The sequence below is a fragment of the Capra hircus genome, chromosome 18 (assembly GCF_001704415.2).
Source record: "Capra hircus breed San Clemente chromosome 18, ASM170441v1, whole genome shotgun sequence".
In the NCBI taxonomy this organism is placed as follows: Eukaryota; Metazoa; Chordata; class Mammalia; order Artiodactyla; family Bovidae; genus Capra; species Capra hircus.
The window spans coordinates 130,584-152,443 of record NC_030825.1 but is presented as its reverse complement, the minus strand read 5'-3'; the positions used below and the strand labels follow the sequence as shown (position 1 = coordinate 152,443).

Here is a 21,860-nt window from a genome sequence, read left to right as displayed (position 1 = left end):
TCAGCTCAGAGCTGTGGGGCAGCCCTGGACGCCCAGGCTCCAGAGAAGCACAGCTTAGAAGGGCCCTGCAGGAAGGGACTCAGCCTTCTGTTTTTCCAGTCTAACCTCTCTGGCAGGTCGCCCCCGGATTGCTCACCTGAAGCCCACTTCTGGCTTCCTCCTTCATTCAGAAATCGCCACGCCAGGCATCACGCCAGGCCTTGGGAATGTAAAGTCCTTCTCTTACACAACTTTTCCTTTTGCGAAGGAGACAGATACAAATAACTGCAGCACGCACGATGTGTGTTTGGACAGCGCTTCCTGGTCTAAGTCTCGGTACATCATTTGCAGAACTCATTGCAAAATGAAAATGCAGAGCTGCTTGTTCAAAAGTTATTAAAAATTTGACCCTCCTCTCCACTGCTGGTGAGAATGAAAATTGATACAACCACTATGGAGACAAGTATGGAGTTTCCTCAGAAAAGTAAAAATGGATTTATTATATGATCCAGTAATCCCACTCCTGGGCAAATATCCAGAGAAAACCATGAATTCAGAAAAATACATGCACACCAATGTTCATTGCAGCACTATTTACAATAGCCGAGATATGGAAGTAACCTAAATGTCCATTGACAGAAGAACGAGCAAAGAAGATGTGGTGTGTGTACATATATATTTACACACACACACACACACAATACTACTCAGCCATAAAAAAGAACGATATAATGTCATTTGCAGCCAGATGGATGGACCTAGAGGTTATCATACAAAGTGAAATAAATCAGACAGAGAAAAACAAATATCATATGATATCATAAGTGGAAACTTCAAAAAATGATACAGGGAACTTATTTACAAAACAGAAATGGACTAACAGACTTTGAAAACAAACTTACAGTTACCAGAGGGGAAACAGTGTGGAAAGAGAAAATTAAGAGTTTGGAATCAACCCATACTCACTGCTGTATATAAAATAGATAATCAACAAGGACACAGGGAACTCAATACTCTGTAACAATCTATACAGGAAAAGAATTTGAAAAAGAAAGGCTATATATATATATATATATATATATGTGTATATATATGTATATATATATATATATATATATATGCATAACTAAATCACTTAGCCATACACCTGAAAGTAACACCACACTGTAAATCAACTATACTTCAGTATACAATAAAATTTAAATTTAAAAAAAGGTAAGAATTTTAAGGCAATAACAGCAGAACATTAAACCAAGTATGGGGAGGGACTTCCCTGGTAGTCCAGTAGCTAAGACTCCATGATCCCAGTGCAGGGGGCATCAGTTCAATCCCTGGCCAGGGAACTAGATCCCCCATGCTGCAATAAAGATCGAGTGCAGCCAAATAAACAAATATTTAAAAACTTTAAAATGAATAAATAAACCAAGTAGGGGGCCCTTCTAAGCATGACGAAGGGGACCTTCTACATGTCTGCACAGGCTGCACACCATGAAGGGGGCTCTACTGGGACCCTCACCCAGGTCACAAAATCGTTTAAACCCTTCTCTACAATCTGACGCCAACTTCCCTTCCCGACTCTCGCAAGTACTTTGATTTCTTGTCTTGCGTTCCAGGCAAATAAGACTGCTCAAATTTCCAAACACCCTGAAACTTTCCTAACCCATTACCAGAAATACTTGCTCAGTGACGAAAAACTATTAGTTGGTTACTATTCAAGACCTAACTCAGATTCCAGCTTCTGCATGAAACATACTATTCAAGGCCTAACTCAGATTCCAGCTTTTGCATGAAACCTTCTCTGATGGCAGCTACATAATTTTTTTTTAATCTGATAGGTTGTGTCTCTCCTCCCACCAACCATGGTATTAGTTGCATCTTCCTTAGAAATGGTTAGTTTTGTATTTATAACCCCATTAGACTAAAATTTTCTAAACATCAGAGACTGTTTCCCTTTTATCTTCTATCCCCCCAGCAGAATGGCTGACACTTAAGATGATCTCATGGAGGAACTTGATAGGCAGTGGTATTCCCTTGGTGTGGGGCTTTGCACTATGAACCTGCAATACTGCTGACACATTTTGCACTAAGGAGAGAGCAGGAGTGACCCAAGGGCCACCTTGAGCTCCACTGGGCTTTCCAAAGGCGACTGAGGTTCAGACCTTTGTCATAGGATGTCTCCAGAACAAACCAGACTTGAAGACCAAGAATACTTGTAAGCCTGGCTCATGCCCAGGTGACTTTCAATGAACAATTAAACAGCCAGTGATCCTACAAAACACAGTATCACAGGAAGCACAATGCACCTCTCCATTAAAAGCAGAAAATTCTTACCATGGTCCAGGAATCCACACTAAAGACGACTCCTCTTTTGGTATAGTTTATATGCTTTCCAATAGTTTTAGTTAGGGCTGCAGTCACATTTTTATGAAAACCATTTTTCTCTACTTTTGAGCTGCTAGAAAGAGAGAGGAATGAAATAGTTAAGACTGAGGAAATAGCAACTCACCCTGAGTTGAAGATGTAATCAAGTTAACCCCAGGTTAAAAGGTCATAAAATTTTAACATCTGCAAGTTGAAGGAACAGCAACACAAAAAGGAAAGTTTTAGAAAAACTTCTATAGGATATTCCACACCACCTTTTAATAAACCCATTTCCAAGGTTGAAAAAGCCAATCTTTACAAAAATATTTTCATTGGCCTCAAAGTTCTATAAGTGTATGAGTTTGGATTCTTTCCAGATGACTAAAAAAAAAAAAAAAAAAAATCAGAAGTTAAATCAACATATTCATATTAACCGCCCAGAAACGGTCATAGCTATTCAGGAAACTGGTATGCAAGGGACTGATTTTGCTTTCAAGACATGGGAGAATTAATTATACAATAAAAATACATTTTTAAATCATATGTTTTAACAAGTCTACATATCAGATGCCTAAAAAGGCAGGCAGGTTTCAGAAATGCTTACAGATAGGCCACAGATGAACAAAGAGGGCCTAAGATATCAGCCAGTGTAGGGACCCCAACAATCTAGAGTTCTTAAACCCAACCTAAAGACATTCCGTTATATTAAAATGAAACTTACCTAATTCGAATAATTTGAACAGTGTGGGCTTACCTGAACTCTTTTTTGCGCATTTTCAATTCTCTTGAAGCTCTGAACACTCTCCTTAGCATCTTTTATTGCAATGATTTTCTTTTTGAGAATCTAACACTTGCTCACCCTTAAATATCTTGGCTGAAGCATCAACTCTTCACAGGAAGTCTCCTGTGGCTGAGCTAGGACACTGTGTGGTACATTACATATCCATACTCCCAGAGTTGTGGTATGTGCGTGAATGGATAGAAAGCAATTACCACCTGAGTGCCCAGTGCTTGCCCTTCCTAACGCTCAAGGGTACTGACAAGTTCTCGTTCAGTGACCATCTGGCCACCTGCCAGGCCATCCATCCTCTTAGAGCAGAAGCTGTTTCTGTCTCATTCACAATGAGGTCTCTAAACGCCTAAACTAGTTCCTGGTGATGAGGAAATATTATAATTTGTTCTATCTTGTTAGTAATATAATATTTATGGGATTAATATAGTTACTACATACATGAATAAATGGTTGGTACCCAACTCCAGCAGGGAATACCACCTCTTAGAGTACAAATCAGACCCTCTGGCTCTTTTCCTCAGAAACTAACTGAAAGGGCTTCTCCCCACCAGTATCATTGATGATTACTTTTTCAGGGAAGAACACGGTTACAGTTTATGAGTAATGGTAATAAAGGTGATGATAATAATATGATTAGCTATCATTTACTAGTTAGTGAGCAACTTGGTAATGTGGTTTGCTGTTTTGTTTAGTCACTAAGTTGTGTCCAACTCTTTTGCAACCCCATGGATTGTAGCCCGTCAGCCTCTTCTGTCCGGGGGATTTCCCAGGCAAAAACACTGGAGTGGGTTGCCATTTCCTTCTCAAGGGATCTTCCTGATCCAGGGATCGAACCCACGTCTCCCACATCTCCTGCACTGGCGTGCAGGTCCTTCACCACTGGCACCACCTTGGAAACCCGACTAAGGTGGTAATTGCTTCTATCCATTCACGCACATACCACAGCTCTGGGAGTATGGATATGTAATTTTTCCAGCTTGCCAGAGGAAGCTGCAGCTCAAAAAATAATTAGGCAACTTGTTCAAAAATCACACAATGGCAGCCCCGAGCTGGAACCTCTGTCTGCAAAGACCATGCTTTCAGAGTCTACTGAGCACCCCTCTGAGTGAGATGCTCTTTTTCTGTGAGTCATTTGGGAATCCACTTACCCCTGGGTGTTGTTTTGTTGACCGCCACATGTGATGAACAGAGGGTTCTCAGGGAGGTCGCAGTTACTAGGGAAATAGCCAGATGAGTTAGGTGTTTTCCCACCTTCTTTTCAAGCATGAATTTTTCTGAGAATCAGTGTCACATTTCAAGCCATCTCCCCAAAGTCTTAGTGGAGAGGTGTTTATGACTTAGCCAGACAGGACTGGTGAAGGGCCTGAGTCCTACTTGATCAGGGTGGATAGGCAGGTGGTAGCATGGTAACACAGGCCACCCCCAGACTCAGCTTCCCCCTTCCCTCCCAATTCCATCTGCTGAGTTCTCCCTGCTGACAGGAACCATCTCAGAGTTAGAGACTGAAAGAAAATCACTTCCAACTGTGTCACCTTCTGCCCATCATGTTTGGTGTTACAATTTCTCAGTCTCATTCCTTTCAAAGCTAAATTTTTTTAAATTGCCTGGTGGGGATTTCCCTGGCTAAGACTTCACATTCCCTGTGCAGGAGGCCTGGGTTCGATCCCTGGTTGGGGAACTAGATCCCACATGCTGTAACTATGATCAAAGATCCTGAGTACCACAACTAAGACCAGTGCAGCCAAATAACTTTTTTTTTTAATTTTTAAAATAAAATTCCCTGGTATTCCAGCGGCTAGGACTCTGCACTTTCATTACTGTGGGCCCAGGTTCCATCCCTGGTTGGGGAACTAAGATACCATAAGCCACTGGGCACAGCCAAAAAAAAACACAAAACAACAAATAAAAATAGCTGCAGCACCTCTAACCTTTGCTTTAATAAAAATTAAAAACAAAAATTTACAAATTCAATAATTAAGTAGGTAACTAAGTCTCCCTTTTTACAAGTAAAAAGGCTCTGATAGAATGTAAGACGTGAACTTTCTCCCTAACACTGAACAGACACACTAAGAGAGTGGGGATTACATAAGAGTTTATTCTAGGATGAAGACTATCTGGAGGGAGAGGAAGACTGGAAAATCCCATGGACAGAGGAGCTGCCACAGGCCCTCTTTCCCCCTGCTGGCTGATGCTTAAGCTGTCCTTTCGCTGCAGGAGGTCTGCCTCCAGTGGTCCCTATCTAGACCCAGCCCTACCCTGCCCAGTTCAGCAGCATAGGAGGGGCTCCATCCTGAGTGGTGTGGTTGGAAATGGGTTCTGAGAGAACCTCGGCTCCCTCAGACCATGAACAGATCCTGTGAGAGCCAAAATGTCTAATGTTGCAGTTGGAACTGGGGACAAGACCAGTCTACCCTGGTCTGCATCTGAGTCTCTGGGTGACATTCATCCTGGGTGTGCTGGGGCAGAGCAGAAAAGGAGCTGGAGGTTGAGATGCTCTCCCATCGGGGCTGCATGTCAGATTCCAACAGAAGGCTGTGCCTTACAAACGCCTTCATTTCCGACTTTCTTTTGGAGTATGGAACTTAAATGAAATGCCCTCTGAAACCCTGGAGCCTTGAGAGCTCAATCAGGGTGGAGAGGAAAAGATGGCTATATCAACTGCTGGAGCTTGGGGAGGTGGGCACCCCAGCCCACAGCATGGGGTCTCCCAAAAGAAACAGATGTTGCACAGCTGGTGAAGCGGATTGCTTCCCACCTGAGCCATTTCTCCCAGGTCATGAACTTGGCAAAATGTACCTCTCCATCCCTAAGACAGGAGAGACATCAGCAAACCCAACCAGATGGGAGTGAGTTGGAGTTTTGAAGTGACAGTTTTCATTCTTCCCCTGCTTCCTTAGGGCATGACAGCACTTCCTGAGACTTTGTCCTCATTTGATCAACTGAAAAACCTGGGAGTTATGATGGGGATGGAATAGCAACTCAGGGAGTGATGCAGAAGAAAGAGTAAGAATTCACCTGGTCCCGTTCTTTAACATGTAACTTGTCAGATGGTAAATATTAGTGGACCAAAACGCCATATCTTCCAGCCCTCCTAGGAAGTATTCTTGAAATTGTTCCACCAAAAATGGAGATTTTCCAGAATAAGTGGGATAAAGCTATGGCAAAGAGAAAGAAAAATAATCTAATAACTGAATCAAGTGCTTCTCATGGTATCTATAACACTTTCAATTCAGATTTTGAAGAATAAATGCCTTTACCTTGGAAATAGCTAACATCTCCGCATACCTGCAACATAAGCAATAATTTAGACTGTAAGTTGTGATTTCCACGAAGAAATGAAACAAATGAATGAAGAAAAAGTTCCAGCAACAGGTACCCACTATCACGCAACTGACTTTGAACAAGCAAAATCCATAAATCCAATACCCACACTCAGGCCGCTAAAGCATCAGAAAGTGTGTTAAGGAAGTCACAATAAAATCACTTGCAAATATTCCTCCAGTTACACTTACATTTCCAAGAACTGAAGGTATGAACAGTCAACAATGGCTCTTTTGGTGATGACTACTCGGCCGTAGAGTTCTTTATAAATTCCCAGGAGATCTTCAACAGGCACATACCTGAGAAAAGCATTAGAATCAAATAAGGGCTGTTTTGATTCTGAAGTTGAAGATAACAACAACAGTCACAGCAGCTACCAGTGATTCCAGGATTAATAGGTGCCATACACCATGCAAAGGACTTTACATGCATTATTCATTTAATCTTACAAACAACCCTGGGTGGTTGATACTATCACAGTCCTACTCCACATACAGGAGACTAAGGCACAGAAAAGTTCAATAATTTGCCCAAGGCTGCAGAGCAAACGACTGGTACCCTAATCAAATATTTATACAAAGATAAGAAACTATGAGTAGCTCTCATAGTCAACAAAATGGTCTGAAATGTGGTACTTGAGTGAAACCTCAAAAATGACAGAATGATCTCAGTTCATTTTCAAGGCAAATCATTCAACATCACAGTAATCCAAGTCTATGCTCCAAACACTAATGCCAAAGAAGCTGAAGTTGAACAGTTCTATGAAGACCTGTAAGACCTTTCAGAACTAACACCAAAAAAAAAGATGTCCTTTTCATCATAGGGGACTGGAATGCAAAAGTAGGAAGTCAAGAGATACCTGGAGTAACAGGCAAGTTTGACCCTGGAGTACAAAATGAAGCAGAATAAAGACTAACAGTCTTGTCAAGAGAACATCTAGTTTTGTCAAGAGAACATCTAGCAAAGACCCTTTCCAGAAATACAAGAAAAGACTCTATACATGGACATCACTAGATGGTCAATACTGAAATCAGATTGATTATATCTTTCCAGCTGAAGATGGAGAAGCTCTATATAGTCAGCAAAAATAAGAGTAGGAGCTGACTATGGCTCAGATCATGAGCTCATTATTGCAAAATTCATGCTGAAATTGAAGAAAGTAGGGAAAATCACTAGACCATACAGGTATGACCTAAAGCAAATCCCTCATGAACATACAGCGGAAGTGATGAATAGTTTCAAAGGATTAGATCTGGTAGACAGCGTGCCTGAAGTACTATGAATGGAGGTTCGTAACACTGCACAGGAGACAGTGACCAAAACCAACCCAAAGAAAAAGAAATACAAGAAGGCAAAGTGGTTGTCTGAGAAGGCTTTACAAATAGCCAAGGAAAGAAGAGAAGCAGGAGAAATATCAACAACCTCAGATATGCCGATGATGCCACCCTAATGGCAGAAAGTCAAGAGGAACTAAAGAGCCTCTTGATGAGGGTGAAAGAGGAGAGTGAAAAAGCCATCTTAAAACTCAGCATCCAAAATACTAAGATCGTGGCATCTGGTCCCATCACTTCATGGCAAACAGAAGTGGGGAAAGTGGAAGTAGTAACAGATTTCATTGTCTTGGGCTCAAAAAATCACTGCAGATGGTGACTGCAGCCAGCCATGAAATTAAAAGATGTTTGCTTCTTTCCTCCTTTAAGGAAATCTGTGACAAACCTAGACAGCATATCAATAAGCAGAGATATCACTTCGCTGACAAAGATGCATATAGTCAAAGCTGTGGTTTTTCTATTAGTCATGTACAGATGTGAGACGCGGATCACAAAGAAGGCTGAGTGCTAAAGAATTGATGTTTTTGAGTTGTGGTGTTGGAGAAGACTCTTGAGAGTCCCTTGGACTCCAAGGAGATCCAACCAGTCAATCCTAAAGGAAATGAACCCTGAACATTCATTGGAAGGACTGATGCTGAAACTGAAACTCTAATACTTTGGCCACATGATGCAAAGAGCTGACTCACTGGAAAATACCCTGATGTTGGGAAAGACTGAAGGCAAAAGGAGAGGGGGGTGGCAGAAGATGAGATGTTTAGATAGCATCACCGACTCAATGGCCATGAATTTGAGCAAACTCCAGGAGACAGTGAAGGTCAGGGGAGCCTAGCATGCTGCAGTCCATGGGGTCACCAAGAGTCAGACAGGACTTAGTGACTGAACAACAACATATAAAAGGAATGTTTAGTTTTGTGAATTCCAAGAGCAATAGAAGATATTTTTATTCTTTCGAGTTGTATCATTCTCAGGAATCATTTTTTAAAAACGCTCCAAAATAACTCCTGATCCCAACATCCTACTTTCAGAATATATAGTGGTAGGTAGTGAAAGAGAAGTCTAAGTCAAGTTTTTGATTCAGAGGTATTAGTTATTTCAGTTGGAGGAAGAGTCACATTTTAAAAATTAAGTTTATACTGTTATCTTTTATCTTTAAGAAACCTTAGATTATACCAGACATAAATATAAATACAAACAAACTTAATTTAGTGTTATCTATAAGAAGGAATCTATTGAGCTGTCCATTTTTTACTTTACAAGCACACCAGAATGATCTTCTGCATAAATATAGCTTAAAAGTCTAGCAGAAAGCCTAACAAAAATATTTTTTGAGATGAATCACCAAGTTAGCAAGAAAGTGAAATTTTCCAATGGCCCAAAATAAGTTGGAGCTGGAGACTTTGGCAGGTAAGTGAGGGGGAAAGCCAGTTTTTGCCCTGAAGACATCTGCTAAACCTGGGAACCTAGGAGGTTTCTTTCTTTTTTTTTTTTTTTGGATAGTTGTGTGGCATACAAGAGACGAGAGCTAAAGTATAGGAATCACCCAAAGTGGGCCATTTCTCACAGGAAACTCCTCATTAAAGACTATACCTTCTGCATGAACATTAGCCAGAAATAAATCCAACATACTAACAAAGACAGCAAAGAAACCTCTGTCTTCATCTTGGAAATGGATAGAGAGAGGGAAAGCTATCTTGCCCCTAGAATCAGTAACCACTACCCAGCCCTACAAATGTTTGGTCTTGCATTCATGCTATCTGCGTAGTAAGAAAAACTTCTAGGGTTGAATATCATTTAAATGTGGTCCCAGTTAATGATGCCTTGAGGTAGCCTGCAGAATGCAAGACAAGCCTTCCCTGGAGAAATACAACTGTAACATAAGCCTTGAGGAATCCAAGCACCACTGAATAAAACTGAAAGAAGACCAGATCCTGGATGATGCGTAATGTGAAATGGGCATCTCACCCAGTGCAGAGCACCCTGTGTGGAGAGTCGGTGGAGAACCTCAGGTCCCTGCTGCCGCCACCTCTTCCTGGGGCATCCAAAGGCCAGTTGTCCTCAACTGCCTTGAGAGTGACCTGTTGGTTCTGGGTCTCCCTTAGTTCTGAGGCAGCTGGACCAGGGATGGGAATGGGCAACTTGCCAGGCCCCCAGCTCTAGTTCTTTTTTGTTCCATAAGCATTCCTCCCTGCCTCCATACTCAGAGACTAAGACTGAGGGACAGAGTCACTTCACCTCCCATCTGCTTAGTAAACATGTGAAGAAACAACAAGAACAGTGTACCCAACAGTAATATCTGATAAATCGGACTGGAAGGCAGCAAGTATTGTAAAATATAAAGACAGCCACCAGATAGAAAGTTCGATTCATCAGAAAGACATGAGATTTGAAAATGTGAATATACTTAACAACATATGTTCAAGTACATGTATAGAAAACTTTGACCTAACTACAAGGAGAAACTGAAAAATTTCATCATCATAGAAGGAGGTTTTTAAATGAATTTCTCAGTAATTGTGAGACTGTCCAGATAAAAGTAGTAAGATTATATTATTTAAAACTTATGAATCTTCTGATTTGAGCAGTACATTTAAAAAGCTTGAGCTAATATATATATATATATAGTGTTAAACCACAAATTGGAGAATTAACATTCTTTTCAAGTACAGATGAAAAATTAATAGATAATTAAATAAATGCTAATAGATAAAAATTAATCATTTGGTAGACCTTAAAGTCAAGACTCAAAGTTCACAGGAACCAAAGAGTAGAAGGAAAAAAATAAATATAAGAAAAAGTAATAAAAGAGAAAAAAAACATATAGTATTAATAGAAAGGATCAATAAAGCCAAGTTTTTTCAATAATAAAACTGAAAAATATTAGCCATGATTAATTGTTTGAAAATATAAGAGAAGGCATAATAAATAACAATTATAGATACCAAACGAACAGAAGTACAAGAAAAATGAGGGGGGAAAAATGAGGATATTATGAACTCCCTTATGCCAAAATGTATGGAACTCATGTACCCCCGTGGTAGATTCATGTCAATGTATGGCAAAACCAATACAGTATTGTAAAGTAAAATAAAGTTAAAAAGTAAATAAATAAATAAAAAGAAAAGTCCTAGAAAAATAATAAAACTCTTTAAGAAGAAACTGAAAACCAGTACAGTCCTAAAACCAAAAGTCACTACTTTTTAAAACATCTGGCTTTATAGATGAGTTCTACCAAACATTCAAGAAATCAAAGTTATAATCTTACACAAACTTCCAGAAAACAGCAAAGGAAGGTATACTCCTCACCTGATTTCATGAATCAAGTGAGGAGTATACATTTGAAGAAAAGTACATTCCTTCAAGGTACATTTGAAGAAAAAGGACAGGTTGGGACATCAGCCCTGATAGATGTCAAAATGCATTAAAGCTGTCTTAGTTTTAAAACTCAGTATGGCTCAGGAATAGTCAGTTAGACCAATAGAACATGATAGAAAGCCCAGAAACTGACCCACATACACTTGGAATTTTATGTCAGAGAGAACATTAGAGATCAGTGAATAAAATTAGACTATTGATAAATGGTTCTGAGACAATCAGTTATCCCTGTAGGAAAAAAAATAAAATTTCTATCACAGAATATACAAAAAATTAACTCCAGGTAAATTAAAGATATAAAGTTAAGAAATGAAACTATACTGTGACAACCTAGAAGGGTGGGAAGGGGTGAGAGCGATATTCAAGAGGGAGGGGATATATGTACACCTATGACTGATTCATACTGATATATGGTAGAAACCAACAATACTGTAAAGCAATTATCCTACAATTTAAAAAATAAATTAGCAAAAAGAAAGAAAATGAAACTATAAAATATTTAGAAGGCTGTGTAGGAGAATAACCTCATGCTCTCAAGGTAGGAAAGGATTTCTAAAATAAGATGTTAAAAGTACAAATTACAAAGGAATAGACTGATATATTCAACTACATTAAAATTCATAAATTCTATTTATCAAGATATACCATAAGTAAAAAGACATGCCACAAACTATTAAAAGATATTTGTAACACATAATTGATAAACTGACAAAAGATTAGAACCCAGAATATACCAAGAATACTCAGAAATAAAAAGGAAAACCCAACAGAAAAATAGGCTAAAAACCAAACAAGTTTCTCACTTAAAATGAAACACAATCAATAAAATATGAAAGAATATTCAACCTTATTATAACAGTAACCTGGGAAATGCGAATTAAAACTTTAAGGAGATACCATTTTATACCAAATAGGTTAGAAAAATTTTAAAGCTGAACAATACCAAGTATTAGAGAATGCAGAAGAGGGACAAGAAAGCTGATGGAAGGACAAGTTGGGAAGACCATTCTAAATGACAGCCAGGGATTATTTATTTAGGTTAAATGTGCCTAAATCCTATGGCCCAACAGTTCCACTTCTGGTGCCATTTACTTGAAAGAGATTCCCCTCTAGTGCAAAAATGCATGTACAAAAATGCACATAGCAACATGACTTATAAAGCAAAAACACTTAACACTACCTACACATCCATCAACACTGGAATCAAGTCATTCTGGTAGATTTACACACGGGAGGACCATACAGTGGTGAAAATCAATGAACTATCGTCGAACATATCAATATGATTAAATGTCAGGGAAATAATTTTAAACAAGAAACATTTTTAAATTAAATTCTAATTTAAAATTTAATTTTAAGCCAAATGCATGATGTAGAATTCTATTTAAAGTAAAAACCCATATGATATTTTGCATACAGATATGACTCTGCTTATGTGCTCAGTTGTATCTGACTCTTTGCGACCACAGGGACAGCCACCCACCTTTGTTATTGGAATTTCCCAGGCAAGAATGCTGGAGTGGGTTGCCATTTCCTACTCCAGGGGATCTTCCTAACCCAGGGATCGAACCCCAGGTCTCTCATGTCTCCTGCATTGACAGGCTGGTTCTTTACCACTGGTACCACTTGGGGAGCCCATAGATATGGCTACCTGTAGTAAAACTCTAAGGGAAAAGGACTAAGTGATTAAGCAAACCTAAGGTTGTGGTTATACCTAATGGGAGAAAAGGTGATATGACAGAAGAAAGGCAGGGAGCCTCTATATTCCAGCAATGGTCTACTTCTTAACAGAGCTGGCAGCTATACAGTGTGGATCATCTTATTTTTTATGTATAAAAAATACATAATTTTATGTTTGGCATAATTCACAGATTTTTTAAAAGAATCTACTCAGACTAGTCTAATCTTTAGTTATACTTTTCAACATGTCCAAATGTAGAAGGCTCCTTATTACATTGCAAGTTTTATTTTCTAAGGAAAAAAAGAGTCAAGCTCCAAACTGCCACTTGGGTATCACATATTTAAATGTACATTGCTCTTACCAGTGCCGTGAGAGGTAATTAAATTTAAACTCGAACTGGCTCAACACATCTCCTCCTATGATATGAGAAAAATATTTGCTTTTGGAGAATTAATGACAATACATAGCAAGCTTCTTTGAACATAAATTTGCACAATCCTGTTTATTAGTTCTTCACACTGTTATAGGTTGCTGTTCATTATTTTAGTTGCATAAACACTTCTTTAAGAAAAATGATCTTTTAAAATCTTAGTGAAACACACAAATCAAGAAAGAGAATTAATTCAGAGAATAAAGAAACTGATATAAAGAACCTCACCAAAAGGTTTTCTGCTTTAAGATGGACCATAAAGATTCTTCTATTTAAATAAACTCTACTCACTGATACTGTGCCTATTTAAAGGTAATTAAATATAGAAAAAGATGGAGTTTATCCATTTAAAGCTAAAGTATCAGGAGACACTAGGAAATTTAAATCTGATTTTTAAAGTAATGCTTTTTTAAAATAGTGGCACAAGTCAATGATAAAATATAATGGTGTTTTTTTGGTTGCTTTGTTCCTTTTTTGGCTCCACCTTAAGGCAAGTGGATTTCCCTGACCAGGGATTGAACATGAGCCCCCTGCAGTGGAAGCGCAGAGACTTCTTAACCACTGAACCACCAGGGAAATCCCCATTTTTTTGTTTGGTTTTTACAAAATACATATATAATATTATATATACATATAGATACATATACACATATACACATATATATATTTATAATCTTTGCATATGTGCATCTCTATATTAAATGAAGAATTCCTGTACTCTAAACAATTGCAATGTTAAAATAGAAAGCTAGTGGCAAGAAACTAAAAGCATACATACATAGGATACAATAGTGACTACACGTGAAATATAGCTACCACGAAAGAAACTCGGGCAAATGTAAATAGTACCGAAATCACCAGCCGGATGTGCCTCGGAATAGGAGTTGTGAAAATCAATCTGAAGGAAAAAAGAGAACCACCTAGTATATATCACAAACTGAAGCCCACACTCCTACGCCGCAATGAAGTGAGGCGTGGGGAGATGATAACCTAACCCAATGACTGCTGAGGACGCGTAGTAGTGACTGGACTCACTTTTCAAAGAAACATTTAATTTTATTATTTGTTTAAAAAATGATACTGGCAGCTGAGTTGCATGCTTCATGTCTTAACAGATAAAGCTGCTGCAAACATTTGTCTCTAACAGTCTCCAAGTGCAAGTGTAAATTTTTTACAGGATAGTATTAACATCAGTGAATAACCAGAGGGGAGTTTCATCAGGCAAGGTCACAATTTCTAGTGGGGATATGGCATCTTCATACAGAAAAGAAAAAAGGAAAAAAAAAACCAAAAGCATGCTGACTTACTTTTAAATAGAACCAGAAAGTAGGGGTTTATACCTCTACTGTTAAGATGCACAACTTGAATAAAACATAAAATGCCTCAAATATTGTTGTGACTAAACAGAACATGACATCTATGGCTGTTTTCAGGGCACATTAGTCAATCTGCCCACGTGGATGAATTTACCCAGGGTAGCAAATGCGTAAGAGCAATGAACAAGAAGAGATGGAAATCTAAATGAATACTGCATTGGGCAAAGAGTCTTATTTCCATATGAATCTGAATAACCTAAGTTTTTCTTTTCCTAAAATAGGTTTTTTTAATACATTTTTTTAAATTTCATTTTTTTAGCACTGAAAACATTTTGTATTGGGGTATAGCTGATTAACAATGTTGTGGGAGTTTCAGGTGAACAGCAAGGGGACTCTGTCATACATATACATGTATCCATTCTCCCCTAAACCCCTCTCCCATCCAGACTGGCACATAACATTGTTGATTATCCATTTTAAATATAGCAGTGTGTACATACCCTTTCCAAAGTCCCTAACTATCCTAAAGGAGTCAGTTTTGAATCTTGGATAGGACAATATCATTCCCACAAAGTCATTAACCTGAAGCTATATACTCACAGCAGCCATCGTCCTAAGGAATCCTTGTTCGATACCCAGGCTATGCCAGTTGACATCAGCCACCATGTGAGACGTAATTCCAAACAAGAAAGCTACCAATTTCTCTGTGTCCTGCCAAACAAGCAAATTAGAGTTGGGGGTGGGGGAAGGTAGTTACTTTATAACAATCTTATTAAAAGGGTTAACAAATATGAATTCATTTCCATTACTGAGACTTAACAAAACATCTGAGATAGGTATATTGTAGTTACCCCCGAACCACAAAGGACTTTTTTGGAAATGTTTCTGAGTGCCTTGAAACTGCTTTCAGATTTATTTACTAGGCGAGCAAAATGACCACGTGACATGCCCCAAATTTTAACAACATTGTTTATTGAAAATAAAACTGAAGATTTGAAAAATCATTTGTTCAACTGTTAATTAGCTATCTACTATGTCCCATATGCTGTGTTTGGTATTGAGGCAGAAGGGTGAGTAGCCCTCAGAGTCTGGATTAAGGGTTGGGGTTAGAAATGGAGTTAATGCAGGTGCAACAACAGTACTTGGCAAGTCCGGAAAGGAGTACTTTTAGGGTTACAGGCTGTGCCTACCTCATCCCAGGGAAGAGGATAGTTCTTCCGGATATAGTGAACACTTGCGTTAAGAAATGGAGTCCAGTGAGTGCTCTCTGACACGTCATGGAATTGTCCTGACAAAACAGAGGCAACCATCAGAGCTCCTTCTTGAAAGGTTGGAGATTCTCTTGTACATACACACCACATCTTTGTTCATCCATTCATCTGTGGACACTGAGGTTATTTCCATGTCTTTGCTAATATAAATAGTGCTTCAACAAACCCTGGGGGTACTTGTATCTATTTGAACAATGGAATATTACTCAGTCATAAAAAGGAATGAAAGTGGGTCATTAGTAGAGATGTGGATGGACCTAAAGACTATCACACAAAGCAAGTCAGAGAAAAACGTTGTTTATTAATACATAAACATGCAATCTAGAAAAATGGTACAGATGAACCTGTTTGCAAGGCAGAAATAGAGACAGAGATGTAGGGAACAAACATATGGGTCCCAAGAGAGAAGCAGGGAATGAGCTGTGAGATTGGGATTGACATACAGACACGAATATGCACAAAAGAGATAACTAATGAGAACCTGCTGTATAGCACAAGGAACTCTACTCAGTGTTTATGGAAACCTAAACGGAAAGGAAATACAAAAACCGGGATCTATATATACAAATAGCTGGTTCACTTCAACGTACAACAGAAACCAACACAACATTGTAAAGCAACTATACCCCAATTTTTTAAAAAAGTTGGAGATTCTCAATGAAATATTCTACCACCACCTGCTGTGTGGCTGCGTTCCTCCTCCTTCCCTCCAAGCCTGTTAGTTTTCTGAGTCAATATTCAAAGGAAGCCTCTAGGACAGAACGGCCAGCCAAAAGAAAAAGGAGCCTTAACTCCTCATAGCATCTAGAAATAGTTGGGCTGCAAGAGAAGCTGAAAGTGCTAAGTTCTGTACCCTAAAGCTAAAGAAATAGGCTGTTCCTTTTTTTTTTTTAATTTGGGTGTGTGTTTTTTTTTAATCTTCTTTTCCATCACAGTCAGCCTCCCTAACAGCACAAAAGAAAAAAAGCAGATATTCCAACAGCTTTCAAGTATTTGAATTTATAATATTTTTAAATGGGGTGTGCTATATGCCTCTTTATTCCCACAGGAGAGGTGAGTGAATAAAAACAGGAACGGACATCTATTCTAAGCCTTCAAGTGCCAGATTCTTCGTGGAGTGTCACATGCCATAGAAGCAATGAAAAGCAAAATCCCAGAGTTCAGATCCCTCAAGTCAAATTTTTGAGATCATTATTAAACTAAAAACCGCCTAACAACCTTTGTTTAAAGTATAACTGAAGCACATTTAACTTAATATTATCTTGAGTTTGCATAACACTTGACAAAATAACATACGTTAATGCCAACAGCAATTCAGTATAGCAGCCAGGCATGCGTTAATTATTACTATTAAATAGTAACTAATTTAGATGTGACTATGTTGCAGACATGGAAACTGAGACTCAGCATGGAAGGGGCTTTTTCAAGGTCACACACTAACAGATAACATTCAAGGAATAAAAACTCGAACATTTTGATTTCCTTCAAAATATTCTCTCTTCTGCCACGAAGCAGGAGAGTAATTCAGAGTGCTTAGAATAAAGCTTTCAGAATTTCTACCCTTGAGCAAGGAAGTTTCGGTTAAATGGAAAACACAACCGAACTAAGTCATTGATCAACAACAGCGGAAAATATAATGTGTTGTTTGATATTTGTTTGAGTCTGAGCTGTTCCTATCAACCAAGGAAAAGCAACATCATCTGGTCTGTAAGTCTTCATCTTACCTCTCTCACAAATGCTAGGGTAAAATGAGTCAGGAAACACGGATCCAGCTTGATACGCATCCCGGTGCCTAAGTAACAGCTGGGGAGCAGGAAAATACAGAGGTTAGAGGGTAAGAGTCAACAGCTTGGGAAAAGCAGGCCCAGGTGTGGGAAGTTAGAATGATGTGATGGTAGGGGAGAAGTGATGGAAGGAAGAAGTGAAGGCAGGCAGGCAGGCATAACTCACTCACTCTTGTATCAATATAATTCAAACAGCACCCTACCAAATGTGATTTCAGGTTCTTTCCTACCAAAACCAAACGAGCTGATCAAGTAGCAGTAAAAAAAAAAAATCACCTATTTAAATGAAATCTTTTGCTTTTTTTCTGTCCACCCAGAAGAAAAAGATTTCTCCAGGACTATTTCACTGACCCAGAACTGGTATGTGGTAAGTTTTTTGATGACCTAGTGACAACCAGTAAAATGAGAAAAATACAGACATGTATACATACATGTTTACTGGGGCTTTCCAGGTGGCGCTAGGGGTGCTTGCCACTAGCCACCCACTTGCCAGTGCAGGAGACTCAAGTTTGATCCCTGGGTCAGAAAGATCCTCTAGAGAAGGAAATGGTAACCCACTCCAGTATTGTTGCCTGGAGAATCCCATGGATAGAGGAGTCTGGTGAGCTACAGTCCATGGGGTCACAGAGAGTCAGACGTGACTGGGCGACTACCACCACCGCCCCCCCAACACACGTGTGTATATATACATACACATATACATATATTAGTTCATATCTGTGTGTGTGCATATGTTTATAGTTGCTACCTGTGCTTTAGAGTAAGATGATACCCTTTATAGATTAAAGGGTAAGATTATAACCTTTTGGAGGGTTACAAAAATACCCTTTCCCATTTCCAAAATGATGAATAAGTTGGTGGTAGAGGTTTTCTTCCCAGCATTCTTCCTTAGTGGCCTGGCTCACTCCATCCCATTCCAACTCCCTTATGGCTACACCCAGATGAGTGCTAGGGCCTAGAAAATGAAGACTACATTCCCCAGCTGCTACTGAAGGGCCACTTCTCCCTTGTTTGTTCCCAGCCAGCATGGAAGTGGCCTTTCTGCAGCAGAAGTAGAGGGGGCCCAGGTGATCACAGGCAGAGTAGAGGGCATCTATTTTGCTACTAAGGAACGTGGCTGAGGTGATGAGGTTCCGGAGCCAACAGTCAAGATGGCAGCTTCTTACTTTCCAAACCACATAGGAGACAGTTGGACATGGAGCTTGTGAATGGAACAGTGTTCGTTTGACTGCTTAGTGGCTCTGGCAGGCCAGTTCTGTGTGTTGTTCTGGGAGTCCTTTCCGGATACTCAGCTTAGAGTCTGCTCCTCCATTTCTCACAGTTTCTCAGCACTGAATCCCCTAATACGTGGTCTTGTACCCCTCTCCGCATAAGAGGAGTTTCCTCTTGTGGAAACCCCTCCACTATCTGCAAACGAACTTTAGCCCAATGGACAAGAGAAAAGTCTGGCAATCTAACTTTTTAATTTTTCAATAGGGACTTACTAATAACATAGGCTAGATGGAGAAGCAACAAAGAAGTATCTCAAAGAACTTGAGACAGAAGGAAATACAGTAGCACCTACTTTTTGTTTTTGCTTTTTCAAGTAGTGTCTCATCCCCAGTCTTCTAAAGACAGAACCACTTCCATACTGAGCAGGTGAGGCAGACTGACCACAGGGGAACAAGGGCGGCATATCCATGCCCACTACAGTATTTGGCTCAGAGACGTTTGCTTGACAAAAGCTACTTCAGCTAGAACATCCCCCAAGACTTTTCAGCTAGAGCTGTGCGGAGAAGAAAGAAGATGCTTTCTTCTCTTCAGGGTTTTGTTTGTTTTAAGCTGATGCTCTTTCTCCATCTTATTTTATTTATTTATTTTTGGCCACACCTTGCAGGTAACTGGGATCTTAGTTCCCCAAGGATCATTGAACCTGTGCCCCCTGCAGTGACAGCGCAGATTCTTAACCACTGGACTGCCAGGAAGTCTTCAACTCTCCAGGGATTTTAAACTTAGAAACTGAGTTCTGGATGGCCAGTGTCTTCCAGTGTCTAGGAGAGAGAGTACCACTTAGACCGCTTAGTCCAGCTCTGCCCCAGGCTTATCAGTTACATGAACCCTTACATGAAAAAAGTCTTTTTTCTAAAAACAGTTGGAGTTGGACTTTTACCACCTAAAAGTAATAATTAACTTTGCTGAATATTTTTCTTAGCAGCCACTGTAATGGTCACTTTATATGTATTAAGACTTGTTGAATCTGCATCTCCTGGTGAGACAGTGTTATTTAACAGGGAAAAATAATGCTAAAGCAAATTTTAAATAATTCTAAAGCAAATTTTAAAAAGTAAAGGTGTCAGGTGGGAGGGAAGCTCAAGAGGACAGGATACACGTATACATATAGCTGATTCATGCTGTTGTATAGTGGAAATGAACAACATTGTAAAGCAATTAAACTCCAGTTAAAAACAAATTTTAAGAAAATGTGTCAGAAAAAAAAATCAGGAAACTGCCAGGGGGAAAAGAGTACAGAAGGAGGATATGTCCTTCAGATATAAAAATGCACCAAAAGACACAGATCAATGAAACAGAATAAAGAGTAAAGAAATAAATTCAACCACAATAACTTAATGCATGATAGAGCTGAATAAAGGATGGAGTAATTGACAACTCTGTTGGCACAACCCCACTGCAATGAACACTCCATTCTTGCAGGGAATCCATACTTAACCTATGTGACACTGACTTGAAATGGACATTTTCAGTAACAGGTCACTGGATCCCTATCATGCTTTATGCAAAAATTAAGTACAAGATGAGTTAGAGAGTTAAATGTCAAAATCAGAGCCATGAAAATAACAAGACACGTTTTAAGTGAATAATTGTATAATCTCAGAATGGGAATGACATTTCTAAGCAAAACATACAGGCAGAAACCATGAAAGAAAAGATTGATGCACTTAACTACACAAAAATGTTAATGCTGTGCATGGTAAAAAGAACCAGAAACAAATTTAAGAGAAAAATAAATAACTACAAGAATCATTTGACACATGGTAAGATGCTATCTTTAGTAAAACAAAAAGTCATTCTTTACATCAAGATTAATATCCTAATAGAAAAATTAGCAAAGACACCGGCAATTCATGGAAGTAGCAATAGAAACAGTCAGTAAACACTTGAAAATAAATTTAACCTCATTGATAATAAATCAACTATTTGTCAGTATAACCTATAACAAAATACCATTTCCACATATTGGCAAAAATGAAAAAAATAATAAGAACAGACTTCTAAAAGTGAATCTGTTTCCAAAGCTGAAGATAAAGAAATTTCAATGAACTACAGGAACAGTTAAGGATATTGATCCTCTCTCAGTCCCATATGTCTTCCCTGTTTTGTTTTCATTTTTCATTTGTTTCTGGGCCAAGGGGATTCGACTAGCAGTACCAGGGCTAAAGGGACTTGCTCCTTGGATTACCTACAAGGAGATCAAGCATGTCAGAACCAGAACTTGTATTAAGGATAATGGAGGTCAGGTTTCTCACTGTTGCAGAAAGGAGTTACAGATAGGAACCTGGAGAAGATTAGATTAGATGCTGTGCTGATGGATTGGAATTGGGGATGTTTTCATGTGAATTCAGGGTTTGAAACAGACACAAAAGCCAACTTGAAATGAATTCTGGGACAATTTGAGCATCAAGATAAATAATATTTGTAATGTGATATAGGGCTTCCCTGGTGGCTCAGATGGTAAAGAATCTGCCTGCCATGTGGGAGACCTGGGTTTGATCTCTGGGTTGGGAAGATCCCCTGGAGGAGGGCACGGCAACCCACTCCAGTATTCTTGCCTGGAGAATCCCATGGACAGAGGAGCCTGGCGGGCTACAGTCCTTGGGATCACAAAGAGTCAGACACGACTGGGTGACTAAGCACTGCACACAATGTGATATAAACCACTGATAAAATAGGAATCCATGAATATATAATAGAAAGAGATAGAAAAATGGGGAAGAAGAGGCTTTACCTTATAGCAGAATCCAAATTTATAAATGTACAAGGAATGACAGACTCAGATAAATATTTGGCAAACGTCAATGGATGTTTAGAATCAATGGATGCTAAAAAGTTTAATGAGAAACAGAATATTTGCATTACCTTAATATATCTCCCTACAAAATAGTTACTATTTTAAAAAGTAAAAAATATTTATTAACTTTCCAATGTAAAATGTGGCAGACACCA

General features: G+C 39.0%; 1 protein-coding gene across 6 annotated transcripts in view; it reads right to left on the bottom strand.

Moving 5' to 3' along the window:
• The window catches only part of GPLD1 (glycosylphosphatidylinositol specific phospholipase D1), a 57,087-nt gene that overhangs the window by 25,961 nt on the left and 9,266 nt on the right, over positions 1–21,860 (bottom strand). For 3 of the 6 annotated variants that reach the window (XR_001919419.1, XR_001919418.1, XM_018061655.1), the window contains exons 4-13: positions 17,580–17,658; positions 15,775–15,872; positions 15,185–15,295; positions 14,118–14,166; positions 13,200–13,254; positions 6,646–6,753; positions 6,391–6,418; positions 6,149–6,288; positions 4,282–4,347; positions 2,311–2,434 (exon numbers count right to left, since the gene is read on the bottom strand). Coding sequence is in view for 4 of the 6 variants with exons in the window: in XM_018061655.1 (XP_017917144.1) it covers positions 2,311–2,434; positions 4,282–4,347; positions 6,149–6,288; positions 6,391–6,418; positions 6,646–6,753; positions 13,200–13,254; positions 14,118–14,166; positions 15,185–15,295; positions 15,775–15,872; positions 17,580–17,658 (858 nt within the window). In the remaining 2 variants the exon portion in view is untranslated. Of the gene's footprint in view, positions 1–2,310; positions 2,435–4,281; positions 4,348–6,148; positions 6,289–6,390; positions 6,419–6,645; positions 6,754–13,199; positions 13,255–14,117; positions 14,167–15,184; positions 15,296–15,774; positions 15,873–17,579; positions 17,659–21,860 lie in introns of those variants that run through there. The other 3 variants (XM_018061656.1, XM_018061657.1, XM_018061658.1) reach the window with 2 other exon arrangements.